The sequence below is a fragment of the Phyllostomus discolor genome, chromosome 13 (assembly GCF_004126475.2).
Source record: "Phyllostomus discolor isolate MPI-MPIP mPhyDis1 chromosome 13, mPhyDis1.pri.v3, whole genome shotgun sequence".
Classification (NCBI taxonomy): domain Eukaryota; kingdom Metazoa; phylum Chordata; class Mammalia; order Chiroptera; family Phyllostomidae; genus Phyllostomus; species Phyllostomus discolor.
The window spans coordinates 23,527,304-23,539,996 of NC_040915.2; the positions used below are offsets into that span (position 1 = coordinate 23,527,304).

Consider the following 12,693-nt stretch of genomic DNA (forward strand, 5'->3'; position numbering starts at 1 on the left):
CTAGCTATTAGTTCAAGCATTAGTTTCTAGTTTGTTTCAGCACAGTATTCTCAGAGTCTCAAGGCTCCATCTGAAATTTCATCTTCTAACTGTACAAAGAGAAAAGAAACTATTAAAGATTATTCCAGTTGAAAGTTTTGGTTTAGAATCACCTTCACTTCACTTTCTTGAGAAAGCATCTCCAGAGCTTCTAGATGTGAAAGGCCTTGAAATTCATCAAAGAGTAGCCCATAATGAGTTTTCTTGTCTGTTTCCATAGTAACCTCATTGGTGGTCCACAGCTCTTGTATCTCCTTCGCCTCTCGTAAAATCTGAAAAAGAGAGAGAGGTATTACCCTGAAACAAGTAATGAGAGCTCAAGGGTGAGTTTTGAGAGTCCAGGGACAAAAAGCTGAGATGAGTAACAGTATAAACCTACTACCCTTTCATTCCTGGCATTGTGATTCAAATCTGCTAGGCTTAGGAGCCGCAGGGAAAAAATGATCACACATAATTTGATTCCAGACAGAGTAAATAAACCCAAGGAACCAGGTGTTTCTCTGAAAGTAGTTTAAATATTAATCTAATAAACAACTCTGAAAGGATTTGGCATCTTACACTGCACTGACAGGAGGCTCCTGTCAGAAGGAAAGCAGAGGAAAAAAAGAACAAGGGAGTTTTCTAACCTTTTGAGCACTCCCACCTCTCCTATCCCACCACCCCCACACACACAAGCCTTAATTAAAAAATTATTAAAAACTTCCCTAAAGGAAATGCTAACAGCATCCCAAGTTACAACAGGCAAAAATACAGATCAAAATAGAAACAGGGCCCCAGCTGGTGTGGTTCAGTGAATTGAGTGCCAGCCTGTGAACCAAAGGCTCACCGGTTTGAATCCCAGTCAGGGCAAATGTCTGGGTTGCAGACCAGGTCTCCAGTAGGGGGCCTGTGAGAAACAACCACACACTGATGCTTCTCTCCCTCTCCTCCTCCCTCCCGTCCCCTCTCTAAAAATAAATAACTTAAAAAAAAAAACAGAAAGAGAAAGCAAACAGGTAAAGACAGTACCTGAGACAGTGTATAATTCCGGTTCATTAAATCCTTGGTCCTTTTAAATCCAGGATCTCCTTCTGCTATTACATCCATTGTCTTTTTCCCAATGAACTCTAAGGCATCCAAACCCCCACTGATAACGGTCTTTCCCTAGGAAACACATGCAATCTCATTACAATAATACTGAAAAAAGACACCTACGTGTTTTGACTATATAAAATAATGGCTTACAATACCAAGTACAGACAAGAATATAAAGCAATTGAAACAATCATACAGTGCTTGTGAGAATATAATTTGGTATAACCACTTTGGAAAACTGTTATCATCTACTACAGCTGAACCTATGAATGTCCTGCGACCCAGCAACTCCACACATGGTTACATACTCAGTAGATGTTTATACAGAGGCTCATCAAAGGACATACAAGCATGCTCACAGCAGCCTTTTTGTAAAAAAGCTAAAAACTAGAAATTACCCCCATACTCACCAACTGCAGAATGAATAAATATCACACAGTCACCCAATGGAACATAGCAAAGAATATAGATACGTCACACAAACTTCACCATGATAAATCATATAAATGTAATGTTGAGTGGAAGAAGCCAGATACAACAGCATACATTCTGTATGATTCCATTGATGTACAGTTTAAAAGCAGGCAAAATTAGTCTACGATGGCAGAAGTCAGGACTATGGCTATCTTGACAGGCAAGAGCAGAAGGCACAGATGATGGGGAAACAGCCTAGGGGCCATCTGACATACCACCACGTTGCTCGTTAGTCTGAATGTGTTCACATTATGAGAAGTCAAACTGAACATGTAGGATGTCACTTGTCTGTAAATGTGTTACACTTCAATAAAAAGTTAAAATTTGAAAGTACTGCCTATCTACCCTCATATAGGAAAGATGTTTATATTACCCTTTAAAAAATGTGTCTAGTCATATATAGTTTTACAAGTAACCATCATAAATATAATATTTCCCCTTTGCCTAAAAGATGCAGTTACGAGGAAAATATTTTCTTAAAGCAGTTTTCTATGGCCACCAAAGTAAGAACCCCTAGTCCATAAAATATGATGTACACTGCCTCTCTGTTACATTTCACCTCCCGCTCCCTCCTTTAAAGCAAGTTTTCAAGTAGTCTCACTCTATCCCTAAGATCAAAGTAACTGATCTTCAGTGATTTGGAATGCCATAAGAGTAATTAGTCCCACGGCTTTTCAAGGAAGAAGGAGGGACAGAAACCGGTGTGATCATGGAAGGGAGAGGAACACTTTGCATTTTATACTCACTGTGCTCTGAACAGCAGTCGAGATGGTCGAGAATACACCAAACGGTCCAGTCACTGGGGAGGAGTTTTCATTCTCTTTGGCATTTGTCTCCCCTACAGGAGGAAGGAGATATGCAGACATAAAGAGATGGCTCATAAATACTTTTGTTTTGTTAGCACCTATGTGAATTTTTAAAAACTAGACCCTACTTCCCACATACAAGGTATTAGCCTTTTTTGTTTTATTAAACTATTTACTTGTTTTAAAATAAAGGTAAAATAGCTTTTTTCATTTTCATTTCAGAAATAAAATCCAGTATTTGAACAAATAACTGAGAGATATATAGATAGCTATTTACCTTTTTATTTTAAAATTGGCAAGTATATATCACAACAGGTTTATGCTGTGTGGTTCTATTTACATGATCTTCTGAACAAAGTAAACTAGAGAGTCAGCAAGCTGAGATCAGTGATTGTCAAGAACTGAGAGTAGGTGGACACATGAGGGAACTTTTGAATGAAAACATTCTTGCATCTTTTTTTTTGTTACATTCTTGTATCTTGATTGCCTATATATAGAAAATACTATCTGTATAATAATATTGGACTGTGATTACAGTGTAAACAGAACTGTATGTATGTCAAAACATGTAAAGCTACATATTTAAGAAGAGTGAACTTTACTGTCTGTAAATTACAGCTCAGTAAACATGGCTTTTTCAAATCTAGTCTATTTTAAGTTTTATCCTAGGAAGGCCGAAGCACCTGGAATTTGCAAGTCAGAGTATGGAGAGGTAAGGGGTTCCAGGAACCTATGCAAGAGTGTTCTTCAGTCTTAGGCTAAATACTGAGCTAAATGGCACTGGGAGACTCCAGGATACTAGACAAAAACTACCATGGAGCTATAAACTAAACAACGCCCAAAGCTCATGCCAGGTTACATGACATCTGACTTCTGACCAACCACAGTTTAACTAGAGAGGCCTAGTTTAACACCTTGGAATTAGGTAGAGACTTCAGACAGACCAGAGGCTTTAGTGGTAGGGCTAAACTAGCACTTAAGAGTAATGGCTGTTTCAGATTCACCCTAAAGAAACTTAAAAATAAGTCTTAAAAGGATCAGTGTAAGCTACAAATATCTTAACTGCCTGCCAAACAAAATTCACACCCTTTAAAAGATGACAAAATCTACTCAACAACGTAATATTTGTGATGTCCAGCATCCAGTTAAATAAATGGTCAATAGAAACAGACTCAAATAACAGAGATAAGCTGTGCCTAATTTATAAATTAAACTTTATCATATGTATACACGTATTAGAAAAATACATAATACAGGTCCTCGAATTCAAAAAATTAATAAAAATAACAGATGATAGGATTAGCAGACAAGGACACTAAAATATGTACATAAGGAAGTGAGAAGTGGAAGATATAAAAAAGAAACATATAATTTCTAGAGTTGAAAATACAATCTGAAGCTAAAAAGTCATTGAATGGACTTAACAGCATTAGACACAGCAAAAGAAAACAGCAGTGAACTTGAACTTGTGGGACAATCACTGTCTAAGAAATGTGTGCCTGGAACACTAGCAGGAAAAACCTGGGAACAGAAAAGTTACATGAGCAATGGCCAAACATTTCCAAATCTGATTATATCTCATAAATCCACGAAGTCTGATGAATCTATAGCAGATAAACACCAAAAAAAAAAAATTAGAATCAAAACTGCTGAGGAGCAGTGATAAAAAGAAATTGTAGAAGCAGCCAGTTCCCAACAGAAAGAATGTAAGCCAGACACAATTAGATGCCACTTTTAAAGTGATAAAAGAGGGAGAAAATGTCATCCTGGAATTCTATCCTTAAAAATGGAAGGATAAACAAAAAAAATCCTTAAAAATGGAAACAAAAACATTTTCAAACAGCTCTGAGCAGTGTGGCTCAGATGGCTGAGCATCATTCAGCAAAGCAAAAGGTTGCCAGTTTGATTCCAAGTCAGGGAACATGGCTAGTGTATGGGTTCGGCCCCTCACTGGGGCGCATGCGAGAGGAAACCAATCAGTGTTTCTCTCTCACATCAATGTTTCTCTTCCTCTCTCTCTCCCTCCTTCCCCCTTTCTATAAATAAATAAATAAATATCTTAAGAATTTTTTCAAACAAAATCTGAGAGAACTCACTGTCAGCAAATCTGCACCAATAAGAAATGTAAGGGAAATTCTTAAAGCTGAAGGAAAATGGAATCAGCTGGTGAACAAAAGAATGGTCAACAGAAATGGTAATTATGTGGATAAATATACAAGACTCCTCTCCACATTCTTAAACATGCATGGAATATAAATGGGGGGAAAGGTTTCCCTTTTTTCCTCTTCAAAAATGTTATTTAGACAGTAGTCTGGCAAATTGCATCTAAATTTTACCTGAGAGTACCCCATTACTTAGCAATTCCAGGGTTAGAATTTTCTATTAAAAACTAATTGCAAAAAGACATAAGTATAAGAATATTAACATTGTGCACAATGCTTCAAAAATGATTAATTATATATTCAAAATACACCTACATAAATGGAATTCCCTGCAGCTATTAAAAATGATGTTGGCATGTTACTGACACAGAACATGATGGGTTTTTTAAAAGGCAGGTCTTTTTTAAAAGTAGGTACAATTACAGTTTTCTAAATGTGCTTACTCACATTCACAAAAATTTTTGGAATGATGTACACCAAATGTTATTTCTGGATAGAATCTGATTTTTTCACTTAGCTGCTTGTAACTTCTTTTTTTATTTTTTACTAAGTTTTTCTATAATGAGCAATGCTATTTTCAAAGTTTTTTAAAAGTGATTTTTCTTGATAAACAAAAATCCCTAGGACATGTAACCCACTTTTCAGGCTTGTCTCTCCTCCATCGCTACACAAATCCTGGGTTTCTCTCTTTCCCAGATACCCTCATGCCCTCTCACTTTTTTATTTTTTATACATGCTGTTCCCTTAACCTCAAACTCCCTGCACCACAGCTTCTCCATCTGTCAAAACCATACCCATTCTCAAGATCCAACCCAAATATTTTCCTTCATGAAAACGTTAATTGCTCCAAGTTTCCAGTCCTTTGCTTGAACCTCAGCCACATCTGGCTTTACTCGATTTGTGCGCTGGTTAGTTCTTTCAACAATGGGTTCATCCATTAGATCCAAAATGAAAAACCTCTCTCTATTTTTTTCATTTCATTTTACCACTGAAGTATAGAACCTTGTTTGGTTTGTTCACTGATATCTCCACAGCACTTACGATAGTGCCTCACACAAGTAGACACTCAATAAATTTTTGTTGAATGAATTAGTAGGATGAATTGAGTTCAGAAAAATAATCTTCCTACAATAGTTTTGATGCCTGAAGGTAATGCTTAATTACACTAGGAAGGGAAATGAGTATTTGATGCAAATGCAAGCATAAAACATGCTTTATTCCTTAACCCATTAGTGCATTCATTTCTCACATTCTGACAGTTTTAGAAATGGCAAAGGACTGTGGGGTTAAAAAGCATAAAAGAATAAAGATAGGACACTGGAAGCGTAAACTCTCAACAAATAGTGTGAATCCCAGGTTACATCACACATGTCTTATTTCCTTGATTACTCGTCTTTCCTGACATTATCAGGTATATTCAACCCTAGTCTTTAGATCAAACACTCCACTCCCACCCCATCCCTAAAAGATGACTGAATGATTTCCACTGGTGGCCTCTGGTTTACCTTTAAAGTTCTGAAAAGAGACCTCCCAGCTACAACACCCTTACCAGAGGAATTAAACCCCCTCCTCAGGAACTTTAGTTCTCTTCATAATCTTGTAACTCTTTAAAAAACTCATTATTAGCCCTGGCTGGTGTGGCTCAGTGAGTTGAGTGCTGGCCTGTGAACCAAAGGGTTGCTGGTTCAATTCCCAGCCAGGGCACATGACTGAGTTGGCTGTAGGGGGCCTGTAAAAGGAAACCACACATTGATGTTTCTCTCCCTCTTTTTCTCCCTACCCCTCTCTCTGAAAATAAATAAATAAAATTTAAAAAAAAAAACTCATTATTAAACTAAAATCTAAGTACACGTAACTTTCCATAATAATAGTTCTCTTTTTATGAGCCACAAATAAACCTCTTCTCCAGAGTAGTCTTCAGACACATGAAAAGAGCCAACCTATTCTCCCAATCTCCCTTTCCCAGATTTCCAGATTCGATTTCCATGATGCCTTCAACTTTCTCTCGTAAAACAGTAGTTCTGTCTATCTGCTCACTCTTTTCAGGATTCACTCCAGTTTTGTTTTGTTTTTTCCACTCGAATTTTTCAATGCCCTTCTTAAAACATGGCTTGTGTGGTATACTTTTAGGTGTTGTGGAAGACATTGCTGTTATCTATTCAAAGCCATTTCTAATCCCCTTTTCCTTGACTGCTAAGCCTACCTCCTGATATGGAGATTTATTATTATGACCAAAACTCCCTCTCCCAGCACCTCTTACTGCTACAGCAAAAACACAAGATCCTGTTAGAGCCACTGAAATCTGAGAAATATGCTGGGGGCTGCTGGGAAAACTTTTCCTCTTCAAAGGAAGGATAAATGGCATCCACTAACTTCCTGACTTGGAGCAGAGCTGTATTAGAACACTATACTTGGAGCTGCAGTATTATCTGTCAGCCATAAAGAGACAAGGAAAATTGCAGAGAAGCCAATGCAGAACTCTGCCATCAATGAGCCACTAACCTGGAACAGCCTATTTCTGAAGTTCTCATGAGAAAAATAAACTGACTTTTGGTCACATATTCTATTCCTTGCAGCCAAAGTAGTGTGATGCAGATATGAGTAAGAACAGTGTTACCAACTCATTCATGTAGTCCTTTACGATCATGTTATGTAATGTGATCTTGTCTTGTAACTAGAGTTGACCTTGTAAGGGCACGTGATCCAAGTTTAGGTTGATATAATTCTCTCTCCTGGGAATTTAAAGATAGAAATAACTAATACCAAACAGCACCTGATGGGTACTTATATTAGAACTCAATATAAAGCTGGAGCAGGAGACAACAAGCAGAGAAAGTCAGTGATTAGAAAGAAAAATGATACAGATGAGCAGAGGAAAGCAAGAATGGGAGATAAGAAAGCCTCTGAGGTATGAAGAAAGCAAACTCAGACCCTGAAAAAGCCTTCTATTTTGTGATGCAAGGTATTCTTGATCCCTGGTTATAACTCTGTCCTTTAGGCTTAAGAGGTTTCTACTTGACTAAGGCAGGCCTCCAGAATTAAATTTCATCTTCATAAAAGTCCAAGCACAAAAATACACCCCCAAAATTAACACATTAAAATATTTTCTCGTACCATGATAGTTTCAAATTCAGCGAACTCTTACTAAACTCTAATTGTGGCAAGCAATATAATGGGCAATTTTTACATTCTACATTCATGGCCTTATTTATTTAAGGTTTATAAAAATCCTTTGAAATATATAATATCATCCCATTTCACAGATGAAGAAAGTGAAGTGATACATGAGTGGTGAAATGACACAGACTTCTATCAGCCAAAGATTCCAACTGCCCTTTCTCACCAGTCCTATCATGCCTTGAATATCAGACACTCAATAATTTTCTACTAAAAAATGAGGTCAACCTTTCCATTTTGATACATAATTCTAGGTCTTCATGTTTCTATATACTGACCTGTTGCATATTGGGCCTCATTTGAAATTTCACTGGGAGTAGGGATTCCAAGGGAAATCTCTGCCTTCTCAATGACATTTGTAATACCTTGTCCTAACGAGAAAAATGACAGCATTTTATATTCCAATATTACTTGCTATTAGTCACCAAATCTGAACAAACCAAAAGTCAAACCCATAGATTTTTAATTTCATTACAACCACAGGAACATGTTATTTTGATCTTACATAATTTTGGGAAATGTATCCTTACCAAAAGAAAAAAAAATAATTCATTGTCACCAAAGAATAGTTTTATATTAACAAGTCCTACACATCAACCTTGTAAGGAGAAAATGCTGCAAATTCTAGTGGCTGTAATACTCATTACTAATGCATCCTCAAATGATAAAGTAAACATAAAAGAGAAATCAATAAAATCACTTTTAACACAGATCTATAGCAAAATACACATAAAAATTAATAAGATAACTGACGACCTTACCTACTGTGGCTACTGTAGCGGAGGCTGAGGAAAGCAAGGACTTGCCCCAGCTGCCCCAGTAGCCCCATCCAGTCTGGGGTACATCTTTGGAAACAGTCTCCTATTTTTCCCAGTAGCCAGAAAAACAAAAGGCAAAAGAAAATTTAAAAATTAGAGGAAAATAAGAGTCTATAGACAAAGCATCTAATTATTGGCCAAAAGTATGGGCAAACAAACACATATTATTTGGCTCAAGAAATGTATTGTTAGACTGACAGATACATGTAACCTGCATGTAAGCACCACAGAGCAAAGACAATTACTCATTTATGAAACTGAAAATATTGTTTTATGGTTATAAAAGGAAAAAAATAGGTACAATCCTAAATTGACATTGATTCCAAATTATTTTTAACCCTATCATTTTTTAATCTCAATTTTTAACAGATACTCTACTTTGCCTGCAGCCTGTGGTGCTTGAACAGGAAGAACTTCTGAAGTTTCAAGGTCACTGGGAGGTTTGGACTCTGGTCTCTTCCTAGTAGAAACTACAGGTTCTGGTTTACTCTCTGGCTTGATACTTTGGTCAACAGACTCAGAATTCTTGGCCGGCTCAGAGTTCCCATCTTCAAAGCTAGGGACTGCTTCAGTTATCACTGGAGTCTCAATATCATCTTTATCCGACATGATTAGATCATCACCTGGTAAAATAAAGGCCCAAGAAAAAACTAATTATATAGGCTTTTTTGTATAAGTTATTTTTTAAACTTTTGAGATTATCACAGACTTACATGCAAGTTTAAGAAATAACAGAGAAATCTGACATACCCTTCACTCAGTTTCCCCCAATGGTAACAATTTGTATAATTATAGTATAATATCACAACCAGGATATTGATAGATAATCCGCCAACCTTACTCAGATTTCAACAGTCATTTTGTGCATGTATAATTAGTTCTACAAAAATTTATCACATATATATATTTCTGTGATCATCACCAGTCAGGATACAGAAACGTTCAATTACAGGGATCCCTTGGGTTATTCTTTTATAGCTATAGCTCATTCTCCTCCTATCTTATGATAACCACTAGTCTGTTCACAATCTCTATAATTTTGTCATTTCAAGATGTTATATAAATGCAATCATAGAGTATGTAACCTTTGAGATCAACTTTTTTCACTTAGCATTAAGACCCTCAAGATCCATCAAAGTTGTTGTGTTAACAGCTTCTCCTTTTTATTGCTGAGTAGTAGTATTCCTTTGTATGGTTGTACCTTAGTTTGTTTCACCATTTAACTGTTGAAGAATATCAGAGCTGTTTCCAGTTTGGGACTATTACAAATAAAACAGCTATAAACATTCATGGACAACTTTGTATGAAAACATAAGCTTTCATTTCTCCAGAACAAATGACCAAGAGCACCATCAATGGTACTTATTCAATTTTTTAAGAAATTGCCATATTCTTTTCTGAAACAGCATTCTCACCAGCAATGTATTAGTGATCAAGTTTCTCTACACTCTTACCAGCATTTGGTGGTATTATTTTTTACTTGAGCCATTCTGATAAGTGTGTAATGATATCTCAGTGTGGCTTTAAGTTGCATTTCTCTAGTTGCTAGTGGTACCAAACATCTTTTCATGTGCTCGTTTGCCATCTGTGAAATACCTATTTGTATCTTTTGCTCATTTTCTAATTGGATTTTATCTTTTACTCTGGAGTTCTGAAAGCTCCATTTATATTCTACATTCAAGTCTTTTGTCAGATATGTGGTTTGCAAATATTTCATCCCAGTTTGTAGCTTATCTTTTCATCCTCTTTAGAGGGTCTTTCACAAAGCAAAATGTTTTCATTTCAATGAGATCTAATTTATCAATTTTTCCATTTATACTGACATTTTAAAAAATGTTTTTAGTCATTAATCATTCCATCAGATATGATTTACATCAGACCAGCAACTGAAAAGCAATGTTAACCAATTAAATTCTTTTCAGAAGTATAGCTCTTTGGCAATTAAAGCTAAGATACTATCGGTGTTTTTATAAAGAGCAGATGCTAGTTTGCAGGACACCCAAATTATCACCAGAGACGAAATAAATGTATCTCATACATACATACACACGCAATGAGACCTTACGTGTGTATAAGCACAGATTTTGTACTACTATATACTAAGTGCACAATTAGACCCAATCCATGCCATAAAAATATTTCTAATGCATAATAAAAGAGAGGTGTGTTAACAATTAAGGCACCTTGGAAAGAGTACTATAATTGAGGTATACACAAAATTGCTAAAATATAGAGAGAAAAAAGTCTGCTAGAAACAAGGAATAATATTCATAGACAACATATCTGAAATAAACATAGAATACTGGCCACAAACAGGGATTTTTGAATGTCAAAGCCAACCTGCAGATGGTTTTATTTGGCCTGCACAGTGTTTAAACATTTTTAATACTAACTGCTAACATCTAAAACTCAAACTTTGTTTACAAATAATCTCTACCCAAATCAACCTGACTGTTTCTTTACCTGATTAGCCCCTATAGGCATCTGACCTTGCAAGGCCTGCTTCAAAGAGCACTTTGGATTTCGACAGATGAAGACGTCAATGAGAGAATGCAAGGGTGTGAAACAACACATGGGAACGCTCAAAGGCCTGAGGTCTGACAGTATGGACCAGGGACGGATGTCAGCAGCAGCACAAATACAGCAGGGAGGAGAATGGTGGGAAAGCATAAGCTGGAAAGACTTTTATAAAACACCATGGGTCCTAGGTCATATGGTTATATGATATACATACTTTATAATTCCCTAAACACAAAGGAAAAAATAATCTAGATACAATCACCTGTAGACATATAAACCAAGTCTGTAACACTCCTTCATTCATTCATCCACTTACAAACATCTGTTGAGTACCTACTAGGTACCAAGCTCTGGAGACTGAGAAATAAAGATACAATCTCTGCCCTACTTACTTCAAGCACCTAAAAGGAAAGACTACACAGTTCTGGCATAAATTTTAATTAATATTTTATGTAGTTGAATATATACTTTTTAACTATCTTTTCAATCTCCTTATGCTCTCTCCAAACACAGTAATACCCATATATATATATTTTTTAAATATAGCATATTACACATAGTATATATAGTATACATACTACATAAATAATTTCTATAATTTTATAAAAGACTGGAAGGGCATACTCTAAAATACTAAACACTGGTTATCGCTATTCTTTCATTTGTGTAACAAAGAGTTAATGAACATCTGGAATGTGCTAGACATTTGAGCTAGATGGGAAGAGTTTTTATCGTGCTGGCTGTTGATTCCTTACTAGTTGGCTTGCACCACCCCTATTCTCAACGGATTCATAATCTAGCAGGAAAGGTGGGGAGAGGAATAAATACCAAGTATGTGGATTGGCACTATTTAATGCTTTGGTAAGTTTTCCAAGTATTCTGTAGTAAGTGTGTTATTTTCATAATTGGAGGAGAAAGCCTCCAAGAACTGGGACCTTACAGGCAAAAGTAAATGGCTGAGTCATTTGTTAAAAAGGAAAAATGTATACACTTAACACACACACACACCCATTTTCCTGGAGAACTTGCGGAATGGAAAAGAGGTTTAGCTTAGTAGCCAAGAGCACGGGCTCTGGAGTTAGAGCGACTTCCAGCCGACTCTCTACTGCAGTGATTGTGAGGAAGTTACTTCACCCATCTGCGTCTCCGTTGCCTCGTTTGCAAAATGCTAGGAATAGGAATAGTGCCATAATAGCTATTTGACAGGGTTCCTATAAACATTCGATGGCACGATATAGGTGAGGGGCTTGGAACGGAGGCTGGGTCAGCTACTGTCAGTACTTGCGGTTGTTCACATGATTAGCATCGTTACTAATAAGCTGTCTCTAGAGGGACAATATGCGCTCCCACGTCTTCCCAGATACAAGAACAAGTCTAGTGTAAACAAGCGCTAAGGTGACAACATCTTGTCCAGGACGAGTTTTCCTTATACAAGTGTAGCGCTTCAATAACCAAAGCGCTTCCGCAGCCTTAGCGTTCGGCCGCGAGGTGTCCGCCGCCTAGCCCCAGACCGCTTCTTGTCTCCCTCCCCCGAGAACCGGAACGCGTGGAGACGGCTCCGGGGCCCCGCACCCGACCAGCCCCCTCCCAGGAAGCCCCGCACTCAGCCTGCTGCCACCCTCA

At 37.1% G+C, this 12,693-nt stretch overlaps 1 protein-coding gene across 4 annotated transcripts in view; it reads right to left on the reverse strand.

The window, feature by feature from the left end:
* FAM114A2 (family with sequence similarity 114 member A2) overlaps positions 1–12,693 on the reverse strand; it is a 28,900-nt gene that overhangs the window by 16,081 nt on the left and 126 nt on the right. The window contains exons 1-7 of one of the 4 annotated variants that reach the window (XM_036014210.1): positions 12,674–12,693; positions 8,929–9,173; positions 8,494–8,593; positions 8,011–8,103; positions 2,334–2,425; positions 1,048–1,182; positions 153–311 (exon numbers count right to left, since the gene is read on the reverse strand). In XM_036014210.1, the coding sequence (XP_035870103.1) occupies positions 153–311; positions 1,048–1,182; positions 2,334–2,425; positions 8,011–8,103; positions 8,494–8,593; positions 8,929–9,159 (810 nt within the window). In that variant the 5' untranslated portion in view covers positions 9,160–9,173; positions 12,674–12,693. Of the gene's footprint in view, positions 1–152; positions 312–1,047; positions 1,183–2,333; positions 2,426–8,010; positions 8,104–8,493; positions 8,594–8,928; positions 9,174–11,332; positions 11,489–12,522; positions 12,652–12,673 lie in introns of those variants that run through there. The other 3 variants (XM_036014209.1, XM_036014208.1, XM_028528309.2) reach the window with 3 other exon arrangements.